Source organism: Gymnogyps californianus, chromosome 18 (assembly GCF_018139145.2).
Source record: "Gymnogyps californianus isolate 813 chromosome 18, ASM1813914v2, whole genome shotgun sequence".
In the NCBI taxonomy this organism is placed as follows: domain Eukaryota; kingdom Metazoa; phylum Chordata; class Aves; order Accipitriformes; family Cathartidae; genus Gymnogyps; species Gymnogyps californianus.
The window spans coordinates 9756488-9783754 of record NC_059488.1 but is presented as its reverse complement, the minus strand read 5'-3'; the positions used below and the strand labels follow the sequence as shown (position 1 = coordinate 9783754).

Here is a 27267-nt window from a genome sequence, read left to right as displayed (position 1 = left end):
TCTGCAAGGCCTTGCTGACTTGAAAATGCCACATTTTCAGCAAAGCAGCAGCACATCTAATAAATCACATCTGTACACTGCTTTATTCAAAGGCACTGACAGTTTAGGATTGACGACACCCAGGGCAACCTAGTGTCAAGCACTCCTAATGAAAACTATCCCATTTTGCTCCAGTAGTAGCAGCTGCCAACAGACATAATCTACTGGCATATGGAGAAGGCCATGCTAATCCCTGCAAGGTCATTAACAAGAGGGTGAAAATTACATGCAAAGCACCAGCTGTGGCATCCCCTGCTCCCTCACACTTGATGTAGCAGGGGCAACAGAGGTGAAAAAATGCAAGTACATCTCAGCAGGCCAAGCATTTCTGTTAAGAGCACAGCTATTTTTCTCCCCTTCGCCAAACCAAGGTTCAGTACTGGTGAAATTCTTCCTGTGCAGAAGAGCAGAAAGCCTTTCACAAGTGTCACCTGTTTTCACGGTCAGAAGTGACTCGAGGGGAGATTAGCTTCAAGTCAGCATTGCTGCAGGACAGCTGGAGCAGGCAAGCTGACAAGAAGGTCTTGGCCCACCTCGTGATGTGGGCTGGGCTCTGCCACTGCAGGAAGCAGGTAGCCATGTCCCATCTTCTCTGGCAGCCTGTCATTGCTGGCACCATTGCCCTTTGTGGAACGAAGGTGGGGCTTTCCCTCATCAGATGCAAAGAGCATCTCTACACCCTTCTTTCCAAGCATTTTTCTTTAAACCACGCTGACGAGCCTGAACCTTAATTTTTAACACCCAACCGTTATTTCCAAGGCCCCTGCTGGCCCACCCTCCTCAGAGCAGGGACCTCATCTTTGTGTCCATGCGGTGTTTCGTGCTTGTATTGACACTTGGCAAGTAATAGGTACCAAAAAACCCACAGCAGACCGTTTGTGTCCTAGCTGACTGGGACACCAGACAGACATCTGAACTCCGGCTTTGCACTGCTCCTTTGGGCTGGGTCCTTGCGGAGTGCGTTAGCAGGTACAGGCTTTCTGCCACACTGCTGGGTTTGCAGAGCACAGAGGTCCAAACGCCCTCCCAGCAGTGAGGAGCAGCATTCTGTGGGGCTAAGGGGAAACTAAGTCTCCAACCTATCTTCCCTCCAACCCTTTATCTGCAAAGAAGGACCCTGTCCCTTCAGGCTCACCTCAGGTTTATATACTTTAACATTTACATGCACATGCAAGCTCTGCTTCCATAATCCCAAACTCACTCCCAAAGAATATTCTACCCTCACATTTGCATGGGAACTCAGGATTTGGTTTTGTCTTTTCGTTAAATCATGCAAACATTTTTATAAGCAATAAATCAAAAAGTCTGTTAAAACCCCCCAGCAACAACCACCTAAAACAAATCTTTTTCAATTTAAATCCCAGCCTGCATAACGATCAATCCCATAAACCCCATGATTGTTAACATTACTTTGGGTAATGTTTAAAAACATTAATTTCAAAAAATGTAATAGGAAAAAAGCTCTTTAAATCGGCAAAAAGATAAATGGTCTCCAGCAGCATGACCTTTTTCCATACCACAGTGACATTGAATCATTTTAAAGTTATTTACATTTTCATTCTTCCTTGGAAAAATGTTGACAAGGCTTTCACAGGCCATAATGGATACTCAGCAACATCTATGGAAAGTGTAACTGCATCAAGAGCCCTTCCTCAATTCCTCTTCACTGCTTCACACCAAACAGCTTTAATTAATGGAGGAGAGGTGACTTCAGAGCGAGCCTTCTCATTAGCGCGGCTGGCTGATCTGTGGGAAGCGACACAGCTCCCCAAAACACAGTTAATGCAACCTGCAGTGGTTTGGTTTTTTTTTTTTAAACCACCAGTATCTTTCTGCCTCAAGCGTATGTGCCTTCAACTCCGCTTTTCAAAGATGAATTTGACCTCCAGGCTCGTAATTGCCATCAGGCTGCAGGATGGTCTGTGACAGCTGAAAGATACCCGAGGTAAGTCTTGGCTTTACTTTCCAACCTAACTGGAGCGTCCACCCGCTGCCAGCTCACTGGTGAGAGGCAGTGTCGTAGTATACACACATAACCCACGGTGCCCAACATACATAGCGTACGTGTCATATATAATGCACCTGTAGGCACATACAGAGCTATAGCCATATAGCTGATAGAGCTATCAGTAGAGAAATCTTTCAAAGAGACTTGCACACAAGTGTGATGGGGCACACATGACACCCAACACACACATGGAGTCTTGGAACAGCACGTAACTGTGTGTCATGGTTTAACCCCAGCCAGCAACCAAGCCCCACACAGCCGCTCGCTCGCTCCCCTCAGTGGGATGGGAGAGAGAATCGGAAGGGTAAAAGTGAGAAAACTCGTGGGTTGAGGTAAAGGCAGTTTAATCTGTAAAGCAAAAGCCGCGTGTGCAAGCAAAGCAAACCGAGGAATTCATTCCCCACTTCCCATGGGCAGGCAGGTGTTCAGCCATCTCCAGGAAAGCAGGGCTCCATCATGCGTAACAGTGACTTGGGAAGACAAACACCATCACTCTGAACATCCCCCCTTCCTTCTTCCCCCAGCTTTATATGCTGAGCATGACATCATACGATATGGAATATCCCTTTGGTCAGTTGGGGTCAGCTGTCCCGGCTGTGTCCCCTCCCAGCTTCTCATGCCCCCCCAGCCTGCTCGCTGGTGGGGTGGGGTGAGGAGCAGAAAAGGCCTTGACTCTGTGTGAGCCCTGCTCAGCAATAATGAAAACATCCCTGTATTATCAACACAGTTTTCAGCACAAATCCAAAAACCTAGCCCCATACCAGCCACTATGAAGAAAATTAACTCTATCCCAGCCAAAACCAGCACACTGTGGCTCTGCCCTAAGAAGTGCTGGTGCAGAGAGACCTGTTACTTTACGAAACCATTCCCTGGGGTAGGCTACAGTTTGACACCTTCCCCGCACTAACTCACAGCAGGAGGAGGGATGGCCTTAAAAAATAAAGAGGACTCTGGTTTTCCCTTCCTCTGTCCTCCACTGAGGATTTGGGTCTTTCTGCCAAGACTAGCAGAAAGTAAAACATCTGCCATGCTGGAAGCAGGCGGTGACTCCCGAGTGACTCCTGTCCTCACAGATGCAGAAAGGCGGGGGTTATGGGGACAGACTCAGTCCTGGCTCATGAGCCTTCAACAGACTTCCACTATATTCCTGCTCCCAGTTCCACCCCAGGTACCCCAGTCCTCTGCCCCCAGCCTGCTGGGCGCAGCAGGGAAAGCAGAACTGCATCAAGGCTCCATGCACTGCAACTTGATCTCTGCTTGGCTTGATATAATATTAATGACAAGTAAAGTGTCAACCCACAGAGCCACAAAAGCGATCATATTCCAGCTGTGCTATGCCTGAAGGAGAAACAGGGGCTCACCTTGACTCCAGGCCCATGCCAGGGCCCAAAAACCCTGCAAACACACAAGAGCGCAGAAGCTCCTCGCACCCGCAGCCCCGGCTCTCCTGCCGTCCTGCCCCTGCCCCGCTGCGGCACCAAGCAGGCTGGTGCTGTGCGGAGAGGCACAGACAGCTCAGGGCGACCTCCCCCAGCCCTGCCGCTCTCCTCCAAGCATGGAGGGGCTTCCTACCCCCAGGGCAGGCGTTGGGGCACAAGGACACATCTTATGGCTGCACACCACAGCCAGGCCCGATACCAGGCACCAGCCTGCAAAAATCTGAGCCGAGCGCTCAGTTATTTCAGTGACAGCTCCTGTGAACACTGCTTGTCCTGGGGTTGCTTGGGAGCCCACCGCATCATGCTGCGCTTGGTCTGAACAGTTAAACTTGCACATAGAACATAACCCACTGCCCTTTATATTGAAGTGGGAAAGAAATATCCCACCTGATCAAAGCACGTCCAAGTAGTGTTCTTCTAAGTTAATGAGATGCTTCAACTAACACAAGGGAATTTATTTCTGAAAACGATGATTTTCCTGTTGGCAAATCTAGTGATAAAAAAAATGCACAAATCTGTATTTCAATGGATCTGGGCTACAGCTATGTCTCCAGACTGACTTGGTGTGGCTCCGCTGCCCCTGTTGCTGCAGCATGGCTAATATTGGCATCCCGCAATTAGCATGCAGCATATTAATCTGTGCAAATAAATGAACCTGGTCCTCTAGTCCAGAAAAACACTTGGGGGACCAATTCTTTATTTCTGAGTGTATGATTAGTACAAATTAAAACCAGAATAAGTTTTAATTTTGCCACATCAGGCAGGTTCATCAAAACACCCTTATCCCCCAGAGCCAAGTCCCAATAAGAGCATAACAAGGGGATGTTTCAACTAGAATGATTAGGATAGTCCAGGAAAATTAATTTTGAAGTTCATGGCAGCCTCCTGTCAGAAAGAGGCCACAGTGAGGAGGGGATGTTCAGAAAATGAAAGTGAAAAGGCTGTGCTAAGTACTGCTGGTGGCAAGGAACAGAAGCAGGATCTGGCTCCGCTCCTTCTCAATCACTCTCCTAAAAGCCCCATTTAATATGAAGCCAATTCAACATGATAAACTCGACCACTGGAGCCCAGTTCCCAAACACGGAGGTCTGCTGTCCAAATCCTCCCTCATTTAGCTAAAGGCTCCCCGCAGCTCTCAATGAGGGCTGGTCAGAGCCATCAGAGCAGTTGCTGCTAGAGATGGGCCTGAGGGGCTGCGTGCTGACCGACACGAGCAGGGTACCGAGGACCGCACCGGATATTTAACTTTACTTTCCAGAGAGCATGGTTACAATAAATATCTTTTTAACACCACTACCACCACACACCCTCCGCCTTCTGCCAACCTGGGTCTGCTCAGCACACACAGCCTTGCTTTGCTCCATCATCCTCAGCCGAGCCCCTCAGGCACCGCCTGGGCTGTGGGACCTCCAGCCCATTGCACCGGAGAAAGCAATGGTTCTGGTGCAGTGATACACAGAGTTTAGCCCTTCCTTAGCCAGGAGATAATCACCATCCCTCCTCTTCTGCACACACAAACGCAGCTTGGTTTGTCCCTCTCATTTCCCAGGACCCCCCAGAGACGAGGCGGCAGCAGACCCAGGGCAGGACTGCCGTCAGGAGAAGGCAAGCAGGAATTTCAGCATCCAGTCTCCAGAAATTTTTCTGCCTTTCAAATTATAATTCATATGTGAGAAAACAAAACAAATCCCAATAAATCCTAGTCCAACTTGCAGCATGCAGAAGGAAAAGCAGCCACAGCTCAACATTGAGTGGCCTCACAAAAAGGAGCCAGCAAACCACTCCAACCCCTCAAACCCAGGCTGTGTTAAAGTAAAGGCTTGTTGTACCTCAAGCTGAGATCGTCTGAGGTTTGTTTCGGGGTTTTTTAGTTGAGAAAAGAATCACATGTTTGGAACCAACCTCCTTAAGGATATAAAGAAACAAATACTGCTTAGTCCATGGCCAACACAAATGCCAGGACAGATCCTGGGGAAACACCAAGCACCACATTCTGGAGATGAGATCAGCCCCATATCCCACGAATTTGCAACAGCCTCTCCCAAACCCAGCCCTGCAGCCCAGGCAACTGACCTTCAGCACAGAGGGAAGGCTCAGTCCCAGGTCCCAAATGGTCAGCACAGAGTGACCCCATGATGCTTGAGGGAAGCCAGGAATCAGCAAGGACACAACCCTGGAAAAGGAGTGGCCAGGAGCCATTAAATAATTCCCCTCTGGCCTCACCTGCAGAGCCCAGGTTGGATTTGTTGAGGCTGATCCCTCTTTACAGACAGGTTTGAGTAAATCAGCTGTTTCCAGTGAAAATAAACCTTCCACCCCAAATCCTGCCCAGCCCTGTGTGGGAGTGAGCCCCTGTCTGTGCGGGGACGCAGCCCTAGGGCCCCCGTTTCACTCTGCTGCTTTGCACTTCTGTTAAATTCCCCCTGATTTACGCTACTATAAGAGAGGGGAGCCTGGCGTCGCACCCCCCGTGCCTGCCGTTAATAAGTATTCTGATGGGCTATTTCCATAGATTGAGAACAACATCCTCCCTCGGAAAAACAGAAGTGATTCCTGAATTAATTTAGATTTCCCGCTGCCTTGTTAGACCAGCTGGATATGGCACGCTTCATCTTCTCTGCAAACAGTGCCACGGTCCCTCTGGGACACTCAGCACTTTATAAACCTGTCAAGCCCTTAAAGCCGGTGACCATGAGGCTTCACAACAAAACGCATTGAGGTTTATGGCCACACACACACCAGCCAGCCCCGGAGAGGAGGACCAGCATGGATGGTTTTGGAAGTGAGGGGATGTTGTTTTGTGCTACGGTTTCATTTAAAAGCAAGAAAAAAAAAAATGCGCTGCATGATTTATTTTAAAGCATCCAAGCTGCTGCAAACTGCAATGCTTTGAGAGCATATGTATATACATGGGAAAGAGGAGATTGTCTCCAACATCATTTGCATTTGTCCCTTCCCTCCCTTCCTCCCTCCCTCAAGCAGTGAGTGTTTTTAAAAGGCCTTATCCTGGAGATGGCTGGAATACCTGCAACTTCTGCAGAAATCAAAGACTTCTGGATGCAGACCACCTGATCAATCTGGTTTTCATTTACAAAACATATTGTTCTGCCAGTTCCCCCCTGCCCAGCACCTCCAATGCTGATTTATTTTCTCTACTCTTCCGACAAGCTTCAGAAGACATTTTTTTACACAAACAACATTGATTCAGCATCTCTGTGACCTGCCTCAGGACGAGGGCTCCCCGCGGACCCTCGGCACGCAGCAGAGCGGCACGGGCAATGCGAGACCAACGTGCCCTCGCATCCCCTGGGCTGCTCCTTCTGTTTAGGCTGATGCCCATCCCTGGAGCACAAGGCCACAAGGTTTTGGGCTCAGAGCCGCAGGTTGGTCCCGGCGAGCAGCGCTCAGCTGGCCGACGCTGGCTGTCTCCCAGCTGGAGGGGGCTACCGGCTCCCGGCCGCTCCGCTTTCCTCCCACATGGCAGTTTTCTCAGCCTAACAAGTCAGCATCTGATGAAGTCTCTGCCGTTTGGGTCCCTCAGGGATTATAATATGACTGCAGCAGGTCCCAGCTATTCTCTGCAGCCCAGCATGTTGTTGCTTCATTAAACGCCAAATTGTTACATTAATTCTAACTGCCCTGTAGAGATGTAGCTGTCAGGAATGATTTACTCGCCTCCAGCTGACTCGGAGACTTTTTACAGGCTCCTGCGTAGGAGCTGGAAGAGGCCAGTGCCTGGGTGGGAGCGGGACGCGGGACGTGCATCCAGCCAGACACTGGCAGCAAGTGGCTCTGCCCTCCCCAGAGAGACAGAGACGCTCTTCAGACCACAGTGGAAAAATAACAGGGGAGCTAAAAAAAACCAAACCAGGTGTGGAGTTTGTTTCTGTCTGAACTGGGGGCTGCTGGAGACCAAAGCTGCCTGTGAAAATGCAGCATCTTTGCTGGAATACTTACTGAGTCCAAACCTCTGGGTTCTCTCCTTCACTCTAGCAGGCAGCTCTGCCTGCGCTGCGGGAGGAGGGTCTGGGTCACATATAAGCGTCAAAAAACATCTCTGGTGAGTCAGGACTGAGCCAGGTGTTAGCTTTCCTCTGACTTTTCCCTGGGTTCAGAGCAAGGGTCTCAGTGCTTCACACACAGCAAATCGGTCAGAAGAAGGGGAAGGGGCGCAGATCCCCTCCATTGGGCTACTCCTCCCTTGGGAGCATCGCTGTTCCCAGAGCCCCGAAGCAGCAGCCAGGGTGCGTTGGCCGGTGCCGGTCCTGGCAGCACCGCTGCCGGCTGCCTGGCCCCAGAGCCCCCGGGGCTACACCAGGTCTCCTTTATTCGTTTGTTAGAAATTACCTGAGTCTTCATTCAAAGTGGAAAGAAGACAAAACGTCTTGATAGCCAATATGCAGTTTCTGCTTATAAACCAGAAAAGACCATTTAAATAGCATCTTCTGCCAGAGGATCACGGTCTGTGGTTCCTGTAGGCAGTACACATACCTTCCTGACACTCCGTTCACACGCACACATATACATATGTGCATCCCGCAAGAGAAATAATGTGCAGAAGCTGACCGTGTTCTAACGCGGACAAGTTCGTTTAAACCCAGAAGCCTTGCATATTTGGCTATTAAATTATTTTTCATCCCCAGATTGCAAAATGCTGAGCACAAAAGCAGTGCTTTTGCATCCTAAATCAACGTTTTCCCCAGGCTCTGTTCCTTATCCACTACGCCCGTGTGCCAACAAACACACCTGCACGTGTGCTTTAGTGCAAAATGCACTCCCACCTAGACATGTAATAAAGATGTCAGAAAGAAGAAAAAAAACCTAATTTAAACACCTTTGCTTTTTTCCAGCGTATTTTTGCTAGCTTGGTTTTCTTGTCAGGTTTTAACAAAATCATCTGCTGCTTTTAAATGTTATTTCAGTGTATAAATCGTGTGGGTCTCCGCTTTCCTGCCGTGTCCCCACGGACCTCGGTGCGGGCAGGGAGAGGCGAGGCGGGATGCGCAGGGCGGTGAGAACACCTTTGCTCGGATGCTCTGACACACCTGGGAAAAGCCACCAGAGGAGACCCCGAGGATGACCCAGCCCCAGTCACCTTCCCTGCTCCCTGTGGGCGAGGGCTTTCACCTGGCCCATGTCCCCAAAGGGGCACCGATGTCCCCAAAGGGGCACCGATGTCCCCAAGCCCTGTGCCCCGGGGAAGCGGGCTGTCCCCAGGCCAGCCCTAGGACCCCAGCCGGGGACACCCCCCTTTCGCCACCTCCTTCCCCTGGATCAGGCTGGCTAAAACCTGCATGCCCTGGCCCTGTTTGGCTCGGCTCGCACCGGCTCCTCAAGTTGTAGCTCCCGTAGAAGCTGTGCGAGCGGAGCCGGGCGGATTAGCCGCCCTGCCGGCGCATGGCTCCCGCTGGCCTCGCTGCTCCCAGCCGGGTTCACAGGCGTTGGGTTACTGCCCGCTGCGAGCGCCGCTGCAATGAACAGGTTCCATCGCAGAGCTGACACCCCTGCAGAAATTGCAGAAAATATCTAACAGGAAGGGGTGTCTATCCCTCCTAGCGTGAGGGGTTTGCTTTCGTTAGCCTCATACAAGAAATCAGAATAAGAAAAAAATAAGTTACTTCTACTGTTGGACGCAAAATCTAGTCTTTTCCTGCGTCTGTAGGGAATGCAACTTTGGGCACAACTGCTTCTAAAAGATGAATATGCTGTCCGGAAAAAAAGATTCATATGTTAAGTTTTCCTCACTGAGAGCACAAAAAATTTCCTGCCTCCCGTGTCACACACTCAGGCAAATCAGCGGAGGTTGTAAAGCACACCCGCAAATTGAGCAATGCAAAACCCCTCTTCCTAATTCTGTTTGGGTTTTACAAGCTGTCAGTCAGTTGGATAGTGTTAGTTTTATTTGCTTCTTTCAAATTGGTTTTCTTTTTAACGGGAAGAAAGCATTTATATTAATGGAATCCCTGAGCCTCAGCCCTGAAAAGAGAAGCTGAAATGCAATCCCTGAATTTTATATCAGGACGTTCGGGGAGCTCTTCTCCATGTTCAGACAAGCACGAGTGCTGGCAACTTCCAGCCCGTTCTGCCTTTCAGAGCAAAGCACAAAGGCAGAGGGGGAAATCTGCATTTCTTCCTTTCTTAAATTCAGCCATCCACTGGGAATTCCCAGGGTGAGAGGAACAACAGCGCCGGTTATTTGCTGGGAGGGAAATGATGAAAAAAAGATCTATGAAATACGTGTTCAATTACTACGGTTTCTAGACAGTGGTTTTATAACAGCATCATTATCCTAAAATCAACTACATTTCTGTCTTTCTGTTCTTATTTCCTTCTTTTTTAGGAAACAAGAGTCTTTTATAGTCTTTTTTAGTCTTTTGTAGGAAAATATTATTTATACTTAAACTGCCAAAAGGTTTTGATGCAAAACACTTCCCCAGATTTGGTGGGGGTGTTTCCAGATCATAGGGCAAGAGAACAGAAACCACAGAATTCTTGAAAACACAAACTCTTGTTTTCTGTTTGGGCAAAGTTTTGTAATCTGCTTTTTAAAATCCCATAATTTTCTAATTACTCCATAAGTTTCACTGTCCTTCCGATGGACCTAGGGGCTAGCAGCAACAGTTGTCTCTTTATTACTCAGTTCTGGAGAAGGAAGAAAAAACAGCTCCAGACTTCTGCTGCCAAGCCCAGCTCTGGGCTCAGACTCGAGAGCTCAGACCCGAATGAGGCAAATTTCTGCCTTGGCAGCAGGAGACACAGCTTCACCCATCGGAAAAATCCCCCAGGAGCAGAGACACGAGCAAATGTGCACGTACCACCCCCAGGTCCAAGCTGGTGGGGTGTTTTTACCCCAAAAGCCCCATGGTGTCACGCAGTGGGGTTTCTCCCTTCCCTGCCGTAGCTCTTGGACTGGGTCCCCTGAAAAAAAGAGTGGGTTTCTCTGTTGAGTGAATATGACAGCACTAAGGCAGTATGCGTGTACCCGTTTTGCTTTGGGCAGGCTTCTGACAGCTCACTGAGAGCAGAAACTGGACACGTTTCTTCTCCTCAGACGCAATGCGTGTGTAACGGGAGGGGGAAAAGCTGTAAAGATGCTTAGAGAGTGCTGGTGGTTAACAAGGATCTTGCAAATTTAAATCTTTCTGCAAATATTGTCAATACCTGCTCACTTCTGGAGGTGCCAGTGTCCCAAGCCAAGGCCCAGGAAGCAGGGAGCGACGGCTGCCTGTTATAGCAAGCACACATCCCCCCGCAGCCGCAGAACAGCGCAGGCGATTACGGCAAGAGACCGGAGACAACGACACCTCACCCTCTCCCGGCACTGGCGATGTGTCCTTTAGAAAAGGTAAAGAATAAAAGCCTGGACTTCCCAGGTGTCGCCGCCTGACATCTGGTGAGTCCCAGGGCGACGCGCGCCGTGCCGGGGTGGTGGCAGCCTGCCGGGGCCGGCACAGCTCTTCCCATGGGGTCCCCTGCAAAGCGCAGGACGGCGTGTGCCGGAGCATCGCCCGCGGGGCCGGGGCCGGAGGCGGCTGCACCCCCGACCCCGGCGCTGCCTCCCTGCCGAAGGGTGCTGCTGCTGCTGCTGCTGCTCTCAAATTCACGCGCTCTCAAAGGTGCTCGGTACACGGAAGACCCCGGTACAAATATTCCCTGACTTCCCAAGGGAGTGAGAGGCTCGAAGCCCGTGTGCTTTAAAAAGTGTCTCCCATCCGATTCTTAAATCAGAGGCTTCAGCAAAGTGCTTCACTCTGCTCTGAGGAGCGTGACCACAGACATTCGTATATGAAGATATGCATGTGCACACGCCTCTCGTGTGTGCACACACACACGGGATGCATACGTTCGGTCAAGCTTAATTCCTTAGGGTATTTTTTCTTTTCTTTCTGATTTCTCTTTGAAATATTCCAATATCTGACTTTTAGTGTTTCATGTACGCAACTTTCTGTCCACAGACAGACAATATCAGACTCTGCTGCTTTCCATTGCTTTCTCAGCACAGATTTCTGCTTTACATATTTCTATCTTTGCGATGAATGCTGAAAAATAACCATGACCCATCAAAAATAGCTTGACTGCGATCAAAGCCCGTGCATGCATAGAGCAATACTGTTTGGATCTCCCAAGGACTGCCAGCCTCCAAAACTGTCATTTTTTCTTTCAGCTTGTCAAAGCATTTTGACATCGGTGGGATCACTCCTCTATTAAAAGGGAAGAGTGTATCTCAACAATTTGTTGAATCATGGCATCGAGTTTTGAGGGCTTTTCCTTTTAGTTTCAGGTATTGTATTTACCTATATTGGTGCTTTTGATGTGAATTTAGCAAAAGACTATTTAAAGTTTAGCTGACAAATTTATTTGTAATCTTGAAGTATTTGATCATCAGAGAGAAAGCGAGAATATAAATAAAAGACACTGGACATCCACATAATCTACAGTTAGTTCAGTAATTTTTACAGATAACAATATACATATTGTCTTGCCTTTCCTCACAATCAGCTCGCACTATATCTGCGGAAATACACAAATGCCTGGAACAGAGAAGTGTCGCCAGGAAAGCGTGTGCTCGCTCCGACACGCTCCCAGCGGTGCCTGGAGAACGGCTTGAACTAAACCAGCCGAACCCCCCTGCTGAGAGACCCCCCGAGAAGGTATTTGGCAACAAGACATCAGGGTGATTTTTGAGACACTTTGCAGTAAAACTGGTGCAAAGGAATTGGAAAGAAAAGCGTAAGATTCACAACCCAGAGCCGCTAGTGTTCCTGGGTCAAGAAAAATCACCTCTTGACCTCGTGATAAAAGTGTAGTTATTTGGTAATAAATACATCTATTCACGGTTTAATGCTTATATGGAAGAATAAAACTAGCAATCTACAAATTAAAAAGATGAGGAGCAGAATTAACATCATGATTTTCATTTCACAAAGGAAGAGGGTTGTTGATAAATGATTGGCATATTAAAGAGCATTTCATTTTAGAAAAGTCAATGTAAATTCAAAATAAAACAAAACATACTGCATCGGTGCGCTTTTTAAAAAATCTGCTGGAAGAACAGAGAAGTTTTCTACCATGGATTTCTGAAGTGATTCGCTATTAACATTGCTCCTATAGAAATATAGACATTGTCACACCTTTTACCATGGATGAGGACTTTATTTTCTCTTAAAAAGGTTTCGGTGTGGATGGGTGAAGAAGCAAGTCCTTGCTTTGGAGAACGCACTGACAACAGAAAGCAAAATACCTTATATCAAATCTGTAAAGCACAAGTCTTGGTGTTTAGTAAAGACACAATTATCAGTTTCGTTTGGACGCTCCATATGCTAATCACTGCGGTGCGACTGCCGCTGCCCACCGTCCTCTGCTAACCCGCCGCCGGGTCCCCCTCCGAAAGCACGTCCGCTCTCTCCGTGTCGTCACGCTTCCCTGCCCCGCTCAGCACTCACAGTTTGTCCCTCCTTCATTTCCGAGAGCAGATGACGTTTAACAGCACCGAGTCCTTTCCCTTCCCACTGCGCGGTGGTGGACCCTGTATCAAAACTGAGCGTGGTCGACTTCATCCAGCCAAGAGGCCGGGCTGGCAGGGAAATCCGGGTATCCCCCGCTGCTGCCGGTGGAGAGGTCGGAGCTGGGTCCGTTCCCGGCCAGGACCCTCATGGACTGGGGCACCCCTTGTCCGCTTTGTCCCATGATGCCCAAGCCGTTGTCTGGGTAAACCAAGCTGGAGATTAAAGGCTGGTGGCCCGGCAGCGCTTGCAAGGAAGCCGGTGACTGGGGTATCCCGTAGGGGCTGTTGGATCGCAGGTCGTGGTACTGGTCCTGAGCTGGGATGCCGCTGTGATCCAGAGCAAAGCTCCCGTTGGTCCCAGCCTGTCTCCCCAGAGCAGGGGACGCTTCATTGAGATTGCTGTAAATCCCGTTGGAATGGCTCATTTCAGACATAGAGGGCTCATCTGAAAGGGAAATGGACTGGTTTTACTGGGAGAGCAATGGTCACGGCTGGCAGCGGTCGCACGGGAACTCCTGCAAGCCCTGGGTATAAATAGATTAGATGGATGGGAGCTGAGCAGCCATGCACTTCCCACTTGTAATTCCTTATTTTTCCCATCCTTGTTGACAGATCTTCACAGAAGGCCACGGGATTATTATTTTTTCTGAGTACAAACGTCTAATATATTTTGGATTTTAAAAATATGTGTGAAAAGTACTTATTAAAATATAAGACTGTGATTTAAAAATAATCCTTTAAAGGGGAATGTGAGTTCAATGTCTTTCCACATTTTGTTCTGCATTTCTATTTGGCTTTGAGTTTTATCTTGAATTTTGATATCATTTTTAGGAGCTACCTGAACACTCGCTGATGCAAGAAAAACTCTCCATTGCTCAGAAAAAAGACATTAAATCTCAGCAGTATTTGTCTGCTTAGGAACAGGCTAATGAAATGCATTTGTACGACTTAAAAACACTTCTGAAAAATGAGCAATATTTTTTAAGTTACCAGCAAAAATTGTTTGCATTTGTTAGGGGCTTTATGGACAGTGAGAGCTGCTCTGTTGCCTAGGAGACAAACCTGTTTGTGCCATCAAGCTATCAATAATTTTTCAACATTTTTTAGTTATTATTTATAGTATATTCATATTTAATGATGCTGATGCACAGTGTGTATAAACAGACTGGAAAATCAAATAGTTTTTAGGAACATGGGAGAGAAGCTGAGACGCAAAGCTGTGCGTGTATAAACACACGTGCATTAGAGACCCGTGTCTGTGTAAATATGTACACAGAGTTTTGCATCTCAGCTTCTCTCCTGTATTCCTGAAAACGATACACACACACGCTCCCCGACACGCACATTTGGGCACGGCGGTAGCACAGACCAGGTAACGTCGGCAGAGACCGCCGGGCGCTGGGCCGGAGCTGGGGCCGTGCAGAATGTGCCCCCACGCAGCGCTGCAGGCACCCGTCCCCCCGCCCCGGCACAGGGCCCTATCCTGCTCCTGCAGCGCGTGCCCTGGGTCTGGAGAGCGCGGGATGAGGCTACACAGGGCAAGAGCTAGCGGAGCTATGGCCCTGGGTGTATCAACAGAAATCTCTGCTCCAAAAAACGGGACCCTCCGGTGCAGAAACCTCCCAACGCGCAGCAATCTCCCTTTTACAGCACAGTGGAGAGCTAACAGCTCCCACAGAACCGGGAATGGAGTCCTAACTAGTAACTACGCAAAGAAAACCACCCCTAAATAGGATAAAAAAAAAATTCTCCGTACTTTTGCCATAGAAACGTTCAGTGATTCTGGACTCTCTGTTTTTTGTATTTCCAAGAGTCCCTTGGAAAAGGCTGTGTGTGAGCAGCGGCTCTAACATCCGCAGCGCCTGCCCGGGCAGCTCCCCCTGCTCTCCCCGCACCTTTTTGGACCTGACACAGCCCCCCGGAGGAAGAGCGGGGTTTCCCCTGCAGTTCCCCAGCCACGGCTGCCCCTCGCTGCCGCGGCTCCGGCTTCCCCCCCCCCCGCCTCCCAGCCCTGCCAGGACCGGGCAGCCGCGGCCGCACCGCGGTAAATCCCGCAGCTCTGCGCCTCTCCCTCCTCGGGCACTTGTTTTCACTCATTATATTATGGGGGAAAATTATTAACGTAGCATCGAGGGGGTGAAAGCGGCCTGGACACGGACTTTGCAGGGAGGGCACAGACCGCGCTCGGCAAAGCCCCGGCTGGGAACGGGGCGCCGGGGACCGACCTGTGAAGGAGACCTCGGCATCGCTGTCGGGCCCCTCCTCCTGGATGCTGTCCTTGTCGGACTTGGAGGTCCCCCGGGATCGTTTCATGTTCCTGAAGTACTGACCCCACCGCTGCCTCCCCGCGTCCTTCTTCAGCCTTTTCTCCTTGGCCCTGCGGTTCTGGAACCAGACCTGCAAGCAGGGCACGCCGGGGAGCTCCCTCTCTGCGGGGCCGGCTCCTTCCCCGCCGCCTCCCGCCCGGCGGGGGGGGCGAGGGCCGCCCCGTCTCACCTGCACCACCCGCATGTCCAGCCCCGTCTCCGAGGAGAGCTGCTCCCGGACGTGCCGCGCCGGCTTGGGCGAGTTGTTATAAGCGTTTTTGAGGGTCTCCAGCTGCTTGGCCGTGATGGTGGTGCGGGGCCTCTTGGCCGTGGACTCAGCCTCTGCCGACAGGGTGCGAGATAGAGGCGAAGTTACCGCGGAGCGGCCCCGAGGACGTGGGACCCCCGTCCTCCCTCCAGCCACCCCCTGACGGCAGATGCTCCCGGCACCCCTCCCGCCCGCCGCACGGGGAAGGGACCCCGGGCCGCCTTCCTCCTGCCCTCGGCGGGAGTGGGAGGGATGGACGGGGCAAGGGGTACCTCTCTGCTTGGCCGTCTCGTAGTCCGCCTTGCAGACCAGCCTGCTGTCCTCCATGAGGTAGAACTCGTCGCCGGTGGCCAGCTGCCGTTTGCAGACGATGCAGGCGAAGCAGTGCAGGTGGTAAACGAAGTCCTGGGCCCGGCGCACCACCTGGGTCGGGGGGATGCCCTGCTGGCAGGCGGCACACTTCGTCCCGAAGCGCCTGAGCGGGGTTGGGGGGGTGGGGGGGGGGAACGACAAGCGGCGGCCGCTGAGCGCGGCGGGGGCGGGGGGGGTGTCCCCGGCCCCCCCCGGCCCGGCCCGCCGCTGTCCGCGGTGCTGAACCCCACTCCGCTGTCCGCGGTGCTGAACCCCCACTCCGCCGTCCGCGGTGCTGAACCCCACGCGTGCCCGTACGCCCCGCTGCCGGCGGTGCTGACAACCCACCCGGGCCGGCGGCTCCCCCCCCCCCCCCCCCCGGCTTCTCCCCGTCCCCGACCGCCCCCCCGTCCCGTCCCGTCGCGTCCCGTCCCGTCGCCACGCACTTGAAGAAGTCCTCCTTGCAGTAGACGCCGTCCCCGCGGCTGAAGCACTTCTCGGCCAGCTGCGTCTGGCAGTCGGAGCATTTCAGGCACTTGCTGTGCCAGTGCCGGTCCAGGACCTTGAGGATGAACCTGTCCACGATGTGCTGGTTGCAGCCGGCGCACAGCGGGATCTCTGCGGGGAGGCAGCTCCCGTCAGCCGCTGCCCCGACGGCCCCGCTGCCTCCCGCCGCCGCCCGAAGCCGGCCCCGGCCCGCCGCCCCCGGGGTTGTTGCCGCCCGACGGCGGAGCCGGGGGTGGCCCGGGGAACGGCCCGAAAAAAATTAGTATTCGTTCAAATTCGTTGGCGCGGCGCCGCGGAGAGCGGCGAAGCCCCCGGCCGCGCACACCGGGGGAAGCGCCCGAGGACACCGAGGGAAACGAGAAGGGAACGGAATTAACCCCCGGGCCGAGCCGCCGGCAAAGTTGCAACGCAATTAATCCGGGCTCTTTTTCCTTTTGCTACACTTCCAAAATTCACCAGCAAATAACGACGGGGTAGCCCGGGCGGGGTGGGGAAAGAAACTACCAAAAATTACGAGAATTACACTGAAAAGAAAAACGCGGTAGGCTTGTCCCGTCGCCCTGCAGATACCGACAGAGATGACACGGAAAGAGATGATGTAAGGATACAGACATAGAGAAATAGAGATATAAAAATAAACAGATACAGAAGATTGAGAACGAAAATGTACAGATATATAGACATAAATATATAGATATCGATATATAGGTATAGATACAGACAGGTAGGTAAAAATGTGGATATAGAGGTACATAAATATAGATATATCGGTCTAGATACACGGCTGTATAGATATAGATAGATGCAGACATAAGAGTATCTATGTGTAAAGATAACTATATAGAGAGTTGTATGGCTGTGCGTAGGGGTGGAGGTGGAGATGATATCGTTATAGGTATTAATCATCTCCTCAACAATTCACGGCGCCCAAACAAATAACCCGAATAACGGCAGCGCTAAAGGCAGCGGCCCCGGCCCCGGGCTGCCCGGGGAGGACTGGGCTCCGGCACCGGCACCGGCACGGTAACACGGCACAGCCCGGCACAGCCCCGGGCACGGTAACACGGCACAGCCCCGCAAGGTCCCGGCCCGGCCCGGCCCGCGGCTCTTACGCTGCATGGCGAATCCGCGGGCCGCGGCAGCTCCGCTCCCTCAGGCGGGCCGCGGGCACTGGCGCATCTTCCGCGGGGGCGCGGGTGCAGCCCCCGCCGCCCCCCAGCCCCGCGCCCGCCGCCGCTGCCGAGGCCGGGCCGGGGTGCGGAACCGCCGCGCTCCCCCCCCCCCGCCCCCCCCAAATCACGGCGGCCGTTGCCCCCCGCCCCCCGGCCGCTGCCACCCCCGCGGCGCCGGGGATTTAATTTGCTAAAGCGGGTTATTTTTAGCTGCCGGCCCTCCCCGCCGGTGCCGGTCTGAAGCACCGGGCAGGGCATCGCGGCGCGCTGTATTTAATCCCCCCCCCCCGCCCCCGGGGCCGGCGGCACATCCCCTCCCGCCGCCCCTTCCCGGCCGGGCACGGCGGGAGGGCGACGGCTCCGGGGCGCCCGGAAACGAAACCCGGGCGGGGCCGCCCCCCGACGGGGCCGGCGGCGGGCGGGGGGGGGGGGGAGGCAGCGCCGGCCGCTGCCCCGAGCTCGTTGTGAGCCGCAAACCCCGGGGATTTGCCCCCGGCCCGGGCAAAGCACCGCGCGGGGCGGCACGAAACCCCCGCCGGGCCCGGTCCTGCCGCCGCCCTGCCCCGGTCCTCCGCCACGGTGAGCCCCGCTGCTCCCTTCCCGCTGCCTCCCCGGGCCCCGACGGAGCCCGGCCGGGGACCGCGGGGCCATGAACGAGCGTCGAGTCCTGCGGGCGAACGGCGTTTTCGCGTCGTTCCTTCTACCGGGGCTTCGCTTTCGGCCGTGTCACCTCCTCCCCCCGAGAGCGAAAGCATCTCCTGATTGCGGGGTCAAACCCGCAGCTACCGCGGCTGCGATGTCCGCACCGGGGAGAGCCGCCGGGGAGAGCCACAGAAAGACAAACCGGGCGCCAAGCGCGGGGTAGGACCGGGGGCACCAGCCCGACGGCGGGGGGCTGCCGGGCTGCCCGGCTGGCGGGGTCGGTCCCGCTCCCGGTGACTCCCCGGCCCCCGCACACCGGCGGGGCCCCCGCCCCGGCTCCTCGTTGTTTTGTTTTTAAGCTCCCGTCGGCCGCGGTCGATGCTGGCGAGAACCGGAACGGGTCCGCACCGGGACCGGACCCGCTGACCCGGACTCGGCTCTGCCACCCCCGGTGAGACCCCCGGCGCCCCGGACACGCCAGGGCAGCGCGGCCCGGTTCTCCCCGCCCCGACAGCGCTGTCTTCGTTCGTTAAACGGAAGGGGAAAAAAAAACATTTAGGAGAGGAATTAACGGGAGTTTTTCCAGAGGGGGGAAAAGCCGGGTCGGAGCCGGGCGGGCTGGCGCAGGGGGTGCCCGCCGTCGGGGGGGAACCGGGGCGTTTCGGGAAACGAAAATTCCTCGTTCCGTCCCTGCCCTCGTTGCGCGGGGAGCGGCGGGACCCCGGGGCAGGAGCAGCCGCTCCGCGGTGCGGGGCAGAGCTCCCGCCGGGGCTGGGGCCGGGGGGGAGCCCGGGGCAGCCGCCGCCTTTCCCCCCGGAGCCGGTGGGGAGCCCCGGTCCAGACCCGACGGGACCCAAACGGGCGCCCGGAGCGGGTGCGGGGCCGGAGCCGCCGGCGGGCGGGGGACAGCGGGATGGTCTCTGATATCGGGGAAGAGGCAGGAGAGAACGAGAGGGAGCGTGGGGCGGGCGGGATGGACCGGGAAGGACCCCCCGGTGCCTTCGGGCCGCCCGCCCTCCCCTGCAGCCAGCCCCGACCGCGGCCCCGACGGTGCCCCCGGGGAGCGCGCAACCGACACAGGCGAGGGCACGGCCGGGCCGGCTCCCGCGGGCCGCCCCGTTCCCGCCGGGGCTCCCAGAGCCACCACCGGTGCCTCCGCGGGGGGACGCGGAGATTTGCGCGCCCCCCCCCCGTCCCCCTCACCTGGGCTCCGCGGGAAGGGGCAGAGCTCCGCTGCCTTCTCCGAGCCGGCGCGGACCCGCTCCAGCAACATCGCGGCCTCCGCGGGCGCGCCGGGCGCCGTCCGAGGTGCGCGGGTGGCTGCGGAGGAGTGGCGGAGCGGCGCGGAGGGGAGCGCAGGGAGCGGCGCGGGGGCTGGCCGCCGCCCGGGGCGGAGCGGGGCCGGGGCGGGGGGGGCGGGCCGGGGGCGGCACCGAGCCGTCGGGCCGGGCCGCAGCTGGGCCGCCGCGGTTCAGCGCGGGGCTCTTTAGCATCACAAAAGCGGGAGGGGAGGGGGCACTGTCCCCCCCACGTCCCACGCGTGGCCGGGGCCGCCGAGCCCGACGCGTGGGCTCCGGCTGCAGCCGCCGCCCTCGGGCGCAAAGCGGCCCCGGGGGCCCCGCAAAGCCCCCGACGGCGGCACCGCGTCGCGGCCGGGGGTCGAGGGGGTCACCGTCGGGGGGAGCCTTCCCCCGGGACCGGCCGCCCCCCGCCCGGATTTCGTTTGCCCCCGCGGCGCGGGTCTGCCCCGACGCCGCCCGTGGGGAGCGGGGGGGGGCTCTTCCCCTCCACTAATTTGTTAATGAGCGCGGAGAGGTAACGGGTGAGGACTCGGGTCTGACCCGCGGTAATCAGCGCCCTGCGGCTGGAGGAGGTTAATTGCACTAATTGAGGACGGGGCAGGCATCGACGCGTGTGCGCGTGTGTGTATTTGCACGTGCATGCGGTGCGTGTGGGTGTGCGTGCAGGAGCACACGTGTGCACAGAGGGGTGCAGGGGCGTGCACATGCAGGGCCGCGGGTGTAGCTGCGTGCGTGTGCATGGGTGTGCGCTTGTTTGTATGCAGTTTGTGTGTGCGCGCTTGGGCGTGCAAGCAGTGCGTGTGCCAGCCTGTGTATCTGTGTGGGTGTGCGTGCAGGGGTGTGCAGGTTTCTGTGTGCGTGTGTGTGCACGCAGGTGTGTGTGCCTGTGTCTGTACCTGCGTGCTTGTGCTCTGCTCCGTGAGTGCTTGTGTCTGCGTGTGCGGAGGTGTTGGTGTGTGCGCGGGTGTGTGTGGGCACACGTCTGTGTGCTTGTGTGCGCCTGTGCCGGGGTGGACAGCCCTGTGCGTGTGTGCACCGCTTGCCCCAGGCAGCCGGAGCTGATAATTGTGGTTGTTACTGTGAGCCCGTTAATCCCCCGAATCCCTTTACCTCCTGCTCGCAGGGGATTACAAATTAATAAAAGCAGCTTAGGGGCGGGAGCCTCCAAACACACATATGTTCCTGCCGGACGGCAGCACGGGGACTTTCACCCGCCTGTGGGGGCAGCCGGGGAGCGGGCCCAGCGCCGAGCCCCCGAGGACCCCGACCTGGCAGCACCTGCATTGGCCCTGCACGGCTACGGAGCACCCCTGGGCACCAGGCTGCCTTCCTGCCCGCTCCGGATCCTGCGGGGCTGTGGGGGCTGATGGCTGGGTCAGGACTGTCCCCTCTGATGGTTCATCTGGCCAGGGGACAGGTCTCAGCCTGGGCGACAGCTCAGACCCATATGGTTGGAAAATAATGCAGGGAGGCATTTTGGGGACCAGGATCTGGGGTCCCCAAATAAAGTACCTAGAAATGCCAGGCTGGAGTACAGCTGGGGTACAGGTAGAGCACTGGGGCATCACCAGTACCGTGCTGCAGTAATGCCGGGTACCGCGGTGAGTCCTGCTGGGTACCACCAGCACCGGCTGCGCTGGGGCACCTCGATCCTCCCCAGGGAGACGAACAGCTTCGGGGGGGGGGGGGGCAGGTGATAACCCACATGGTCTCTTTTAAGCTCAGTTTTATAAGTGGATTTTTAGTCTGATCCTCTAAGGAAGCAGTTTAAGAAAGTGTGTGTGTGTGGTGGTGGCTGTTCCCCAGTGCACATGGCAGGGTCGTGGCGGCTGCGGCTGTGCAGGACGGAGGGCAGTGGCCGATGTCCCGCTCAGGACCGTCACTGGCACGCACCAGCCCTGCGCAGCCTCGTGTTTTCAGCCCTGTGGGTGACTCGCGCTGCGGCACCATCTCTGTGGGTTTCCACAAACGCCCCTTTGGGTGATCTCCGCACTACCTGTGCTCTTGTGCCCTCCTGCTCAGGTCGTAGCAGGCATCAGACCCTGTCCGTAGGCTTCTTCACTGTGGTTCTGCCACCATTACAAAAAAACCCACCCAACACATATTTGTTCCTGTTTCTCTCTCTCTTCCCTGGTTCAGGAGATTGCTTAGCAGCCCTTGAGAAGTCTGGGCTTAAACATATTCCCCTCCCCGTTCCCTGCTGTCAGCTCTTCTGCCGACAGACCCAGAGGCTGCACCGTCCTTCCTTCCAAGGAACTTGTGCCAGTTTTTGGGTGACAGCCCTTGTCCCCACCGCCCCAACAGAGCATCAGATCGTGCAGCGAGTTCCCAGGACAACCCTTAGCACCTCTTTAAAAGGAGGCAGCAGATGTCTTAACTTTGGGTGGCAAGGACAGGGCACGTCTACCCCTGCCCCAGCAGGGACGACGCCCGCGTTCGCCCTCAACACGTTCAGGCAACAAGCCCATTCCTCAGGTTCCCCAGGGGAACATCACTGTTTTCCAGGCAAGGTCACAGGCCAGCAAGGAAACGCACGTTTCTCTGGAGAAGCGAGTTGCAGTGCCAAACTTCAAAGAACCTTATCTACAGGTTTAGAAATCTTACTGATTTCTAAAAATATCTTGGAGTACTTCTGCAGGTAGATAATCAATGTTTTTTAACAAGTCACCCATCCCACCTCCTCAGTGGCACTGCGGATGCCAGCAGAAGCTGCAGAAAGATTCAGAAGCACCCAGCGGAGGTTGGCACCATCCTGGCCAAAGAAGAGATGTTCAGGTTTAAGGGAAAGGAAGATTTGTGTATCTGTGTATATATAGAGATAATGTGGAAATAATTGGTCAGAAACCGACAATTTTTCCATCACTCCTGCAAACATTCACTGACCTTTTATAAAGTTATGGGATAACAGTGAACGAAACGGAGTAAACATTTACCTGTTCCTGGTACTTTTCAAAATTAAGTACCTACATAAACGACCAATATGGTTTGGAATGGACATGTATACAAGCTGTTCTTGCAATACAGTTTAGCTAAAAAGAACTTGAAAATACAGGTAAAAAGCCAAAACGCAGGACTTTGCCCAAATGTTTGCAATTTATTTTAAACAAGCACATTAGTTTACAATTTAGTACAAAACAGTCACTTTTCCCTCCTGGAGAGGTATGAAACTGAGTAAAAAACCAAAACCAAACCAAAACAGAACAGATTTGAAAATGTCAAGTTATTGAATTAAAATAAATAAAACATTTAAATTACTGAAATGGTATATTCACTATTTTTAACACCTCATATGCAATGCACAGACCTAGACAATACACCTTGGACCCCTTGCTAAGATGGTAGTTCCCATCCAGTTCTGAGCAGGCATAGCAGGACGGATACACTGCTGGAAATTAAAAATTAAGAGTTCTCGGGAATAACTTTATTAAATTTCTTTAGCACTTGCAGCTTTTCTTTCTCTCCTGGCACATTCCACGGTACTCCTTTTATCTTCTACGCAGGTTTAATATTTCCTCTTCAAAAACATCCAAAGAGCAAAGAAGGCTTCATGAATTACAAAGGGCCAAGAAATCCTTCTCGGAAATGACTGCCACCAGTATGGTACGATCCACAAACAAACGTGGCATTGCAGAAACTTCTGTGGTACAACACAATACACAAATAAAACCTCCGGGACTGAGGAGATGGTGGTTTGAGGCAATTTTTAAAAAGGAAACACTTTCTTGTAACTCACCCACCGATAATGCACCACGGCAAAGCAGCATCACACATTCCCCAGCGGACATAATATATCTTTACAGTCAGAGTACATAAAAGGATGTAATTTGTCATTATAAAGATAGAAAATAAGAACAAGTAAACCAAGATTTACACAACTGAATTCAAAGTCAAGAAAACTTTTGCAGATGAGGTCACTACTAGCAAATAAAGTGAAAGCCTTAGCCAGCTAACTGGCAACAGAGTTAGAGCACCAACACGGATAATCAACATCCTAATTTCATGCTTTTACACTCTTAAGAAACAAAAAAAAGAACACTGGAGCTTTGAGTATTGGTTCATTTTGTCATGTTTCCAGCAGGGTCACAGCAACATGAAAGTTAATGGTGGGTAGCAAAAAAAACCCCCACCTTATTCCAAAACCACATTTGCTGCTGTTTTAATGGCAAAATCATCCCTACAAACCTTCAAAGCCTTTTGTTTTCATATGCAGATGAAAATAAGCAGAATGAGTCAAAGCTAACAAACTCAGGTCTACATATTTGGTAGAGTTCTAAACAACAGCAGTAGCGACTGATTCTCAACTTCAAAATGTGCAACAATACTGACAGCAGGAAATTCAATAGTCCCACAGAAACTGGCCAAATTTTTCAGATCCAACACTTGCTATGCTGCAGTTTTGTTTTTTTGGTGTTTGGGCGCGTTTTTCTGAGAAGCGAAATGTCCTTGCTTCTTGGCTGATATCAACATCTCCCCAGATTAGGTCACTTAAAAGTCGTCTGATTTTCAAAGCTAAATTTGGGAACTCTGGGCTTTCCTCTTAACGAGCCTCCTCCTGGGACCTCTCACTGGATTCCAGCACAAAGCAAGCGGCACCGACGAGCCAGCCTGGACCACCTTCCAACACTGGTTCTCTATCTTTCTAGTTGCTTACAAGTTGTTTTAATATTCAAGCCCAGGCGCCATAAAGATAATTCTAGGGACTCTTATAAATTCCTAAAGAAAAAGAGAGACCCATGATGGCTCCTTGTGCCAGAATTGAACAGTGAGGGTCCATAAAAAGCACAGACTGACTTAATGTCGCGGGCTTAATGTCAAAATTAAAGAGCGAAGTTTTCCTGTTAGCCCACAGGCAGAAGCACTTGCCCACAGGCGCTCCCAGCAGCTCTCAGCTCCGCGGAGGCAGCACGTGGCAGAAGGCAGGAGCTGGCCCCCAGCTTCACGGAGAGAGCGGGGAGTCAAGTTTCTCACATTGGAGCAAGAGCCGTCGGGTGCATGCAATAAACAGTGAAGACGGCTTACGAAAACCACAGATAATGCGCCTCCTTATGTACGTCAGACTACCAGTGTCATGCGAATGGAGATTTTTTTCCCCTCTGACACGTTTACTATAACCACAGAAGGTTACTACTTTATGTGTATGTTATTTTGATAAACTTAAGGAACAAGGGATAGCAAATCTTTGAAGCTCAATTTTGTTATTCCAACTGGCAGCTGCAGAAACTCATGTCAGAAATGTTCAGTTTTGTGAACAAACAAGATTTGATTATGAAAAGATATCCCTGTTGAGTGTTTGTGCTTTTAGACCATTCTTGTTGCTAGGCTTTAAAATTCTTATTCTAGGGCTTATGATGGAAATAAGAGGAGGGCACACTAACAGTATAAACATAATGAATTGGCCAGGGACTATCTATTCCTTCTCGTGTAACAGAAGAGCTAGCAAACATTCAATTAAATTAAAAGTTGCAAATGTAGAATTGAAAGGAAAAGCCTTTTTATATAACATAATTAATCTGTAGAACTCACTGCCACAAGAAAACATTGAGGCCAAAACCTATTAGGATTAACTAAAGATTAGGTAATGGATAACTAGAACATGCTCAATTACATTGGATAGGATTATAAACTTCACTATCCAGGACGTGAATTATCCCCCACAGCTAGGATCAGAAAGGAACTCCTACTCCAAATAGTAATTTTATAACTGTTTTCATGGTTTCTTCTAATTGCTGCCAGCCAGAACCCCAGACAGACCTGTAAAGGCAACTGCCATATTCCCAATTGCTGCCACATCCCAGAACGGAGCAGCTCTTGGGCTTAACCATTAGTTAAACCCTTCTGGACCCAAACAGAGGAGCACTCCAGCAGAAGGGCAAGAGAAATGGGCTGTTCTTCTAAGTACTGTACAGACAGCTTTACAGCTAGCAGGTGATACACTCTGTGAGCTCAGAACTGGAAATACCAAGTGAAGTGTTTACCCCACCCTACAAGATGAAAAATTGCTGTATTATAATGGAGTTTATCCAACATCGTAAGAAACGTAGTATTTCCAGATCTGTAAATTTGTTCTGGCATGCTGATGCAAATCTCACTGTCCTTCACTAAAAACACTGTTTCCCTTTACTAGAGTTCCCCAGAATTGGCTTCCATCTGGATAACACAATAATTACTCAGCTACTTTTCTGGTTCATAAATGAGTGAGGCGAGTTATCTAATGCTCCATTAACACATCCGATAGAGGAGCAAGTAAAGCACCGGATCTGAGTCTGTCCTTGCTTACACCTAAACTCCATTAAAATGGATGACAGCATTAGCAATCAGAATCAGGCTGCTTATTGAGATACAAACTGCCCCAAAACTCTCATCCTAGCAGAGACATACACATCCTTGGCTGGAACACACAAGAGAATGGAAGACTTATTTGAACATGTAACGCTTTCTACTTTAAATATGCAGGGTAAATAATTTTCAGAAAGTCACATAGGTTTGGAATTGATTTAATCAGAATAGAACTCTTGTTTCCTGAAAAAAAATCAGAATTCTTGCTTCTCCAAATGAAGCAGCCAAGGTAACAACATATCCGTTCAGTACTCTGGCAGGTAAAATCAGCTCTGGATAAATTAAAAAAAAAAAAAAAACAACCAACCTGACTTGAAGTACACAAAACAATATCCAATTTCCTTCTAAAACCAGGCACAGTTGATTGCATAATGCAATGTTTACTCTGAAAATGAGTAAAGGATGTAGGTGGTAAGTCACGGAAAAACCTTAACTGAAAAATGCAACGCTTCCTTCAGTGGACATTTTATGATAGCACTGTGTAAGATTAGGGTTCTTACCGCGAGCTCCATATATTAAGCTAGAACACTTGTGAAATGACATGGGAAGAAAGGGTTTTGAAACAAGGAATACTGTATATAAAATCCCTGATCATAAATATTAAAGCTGTATCTGGTACTGAACAGCCACGTACAATGAAAACTTTGTTTCCGATTTAAACTTCTATACAGATGAACGATAATACTTCACTCTCCACCGTTTAGATCTCATTCGGAAAAAAAAGTACATTATCATTAAAAATAAGGATGATGCTACATACAGTATGACACACAGACTCATGTCTATGTTTGAAAATCCAATCCCTAAGAAAGACACAGCCTGCTTCGTCTCTTTAAGGTTAGCTGATCCAACCACGCTTTTACCGCTATCTTTGACAGGTCCGTGATTTGCTATTAGCTTATCTAACACCTTCGATTCTGAATCTAGTATGCTTTCTTTATCCTGGATCTTATTTTCTCTGTTTCCACTTGGTTTCTTCAGTAGGCTTTTGTCTTTCACCTCCCTTGTATCTCCCTGTTCAGTTTCACTGGAGTCAGTCTGGCTTTCAGTGTACTTATATAAAATATTTTCACTGTTATAGTGATACTTCATGAACTGTAGAACTTGGGCTTCATTCCAGCTGTGTAATCCTTTAATTTCTTCATGACATGCAGGACAAATGTCTGGAGTTGGCCACTGAACTTTGGGAAATTTTGGATCTTCAGTCAAATCACCTAATTGGGAGGAGAAAAAAAATAAAAATATCAGAAGTGAATGAACTAGAAAAGCTGAACCATCAGACACTTCACTGGAAGCCACAGAGAGTATTTTCCACTTACAAACAATGAGGCTGGCAAAAAAAGCCCACAGCACAATAACGTTTGTATTAAACTGAAGACAATCATGAACAAAT

General features: G+C 52.0%; 2 protein-coding genes across 2 annotated transcripts in view; both read right to left on the bottom strand.

The window, feature by feature from the left end:
- Positions 1 to 12824: 12824 nt before the first annotated feature.
- LHX3 (LIM homeobox 3) lies at positions 12825 to 19510 on the bottom strand. Its single transcript, XM_050908016.1, has 6 exons — positions 19441 to 19510; positions 16363 to 16534; positions 15838 to 16040; positions 15488 to 15639; positions 15217 to 15388; positions 12825 to 13436 (listed from the first exon to the last, which is right to left on the bottom strand). Exons 1-6 carry the CDS (start codon positions 19508 to 19510, stop codon positions 13018 to 13020), a joined length of 1188 nt encoding a protein of 395 aa, XP_050763973.1. The 3' UTR covers positions 12825 to 13017.
- A 3102-nt stretch (positions 19511 to 22612) lies between these two features.
- Positions 22613 to 27267, bottom strand: part of QSOX2 (quiescin sulfhydryl oxidase 2) — a 29176-nt gene continuing 24521 nt past the window's right edge. Inside the window, 1 exon segment of the mRNA XM_050908163.1 lies at positions 22613 to 27088. Coding sequence (XP_050764120.1) covers positions 26538 to 27088 — 551 coding nt within the window. The 3' untranslated portion in view covers positions 22613 to 26537.

Coding starts and splice junctions, on each gene's coding strand:
- LHX3 (XM_050908016.1), bottom strand. CDS start 19,510: ATGTTGCTGGAGCGGGTCCGCGCCGGCTCGGAGAAGGCAGCGGAGCTC. Junction 15,389..15,487: donor TGGACATGCGGGTGGTGCAG/GTGAGACGGGGC, acceptor CCCTGCTTGCAG/GTCTGGTTCCAGAACCGCAG. Junction 13,437..15,216: donor TGCCGAGGTCTCCTTCACAG/GTCGGTCCCCGG, acceptor TTTCCCTTTCAG/ATGAGCCCTCTATGTCTGAA.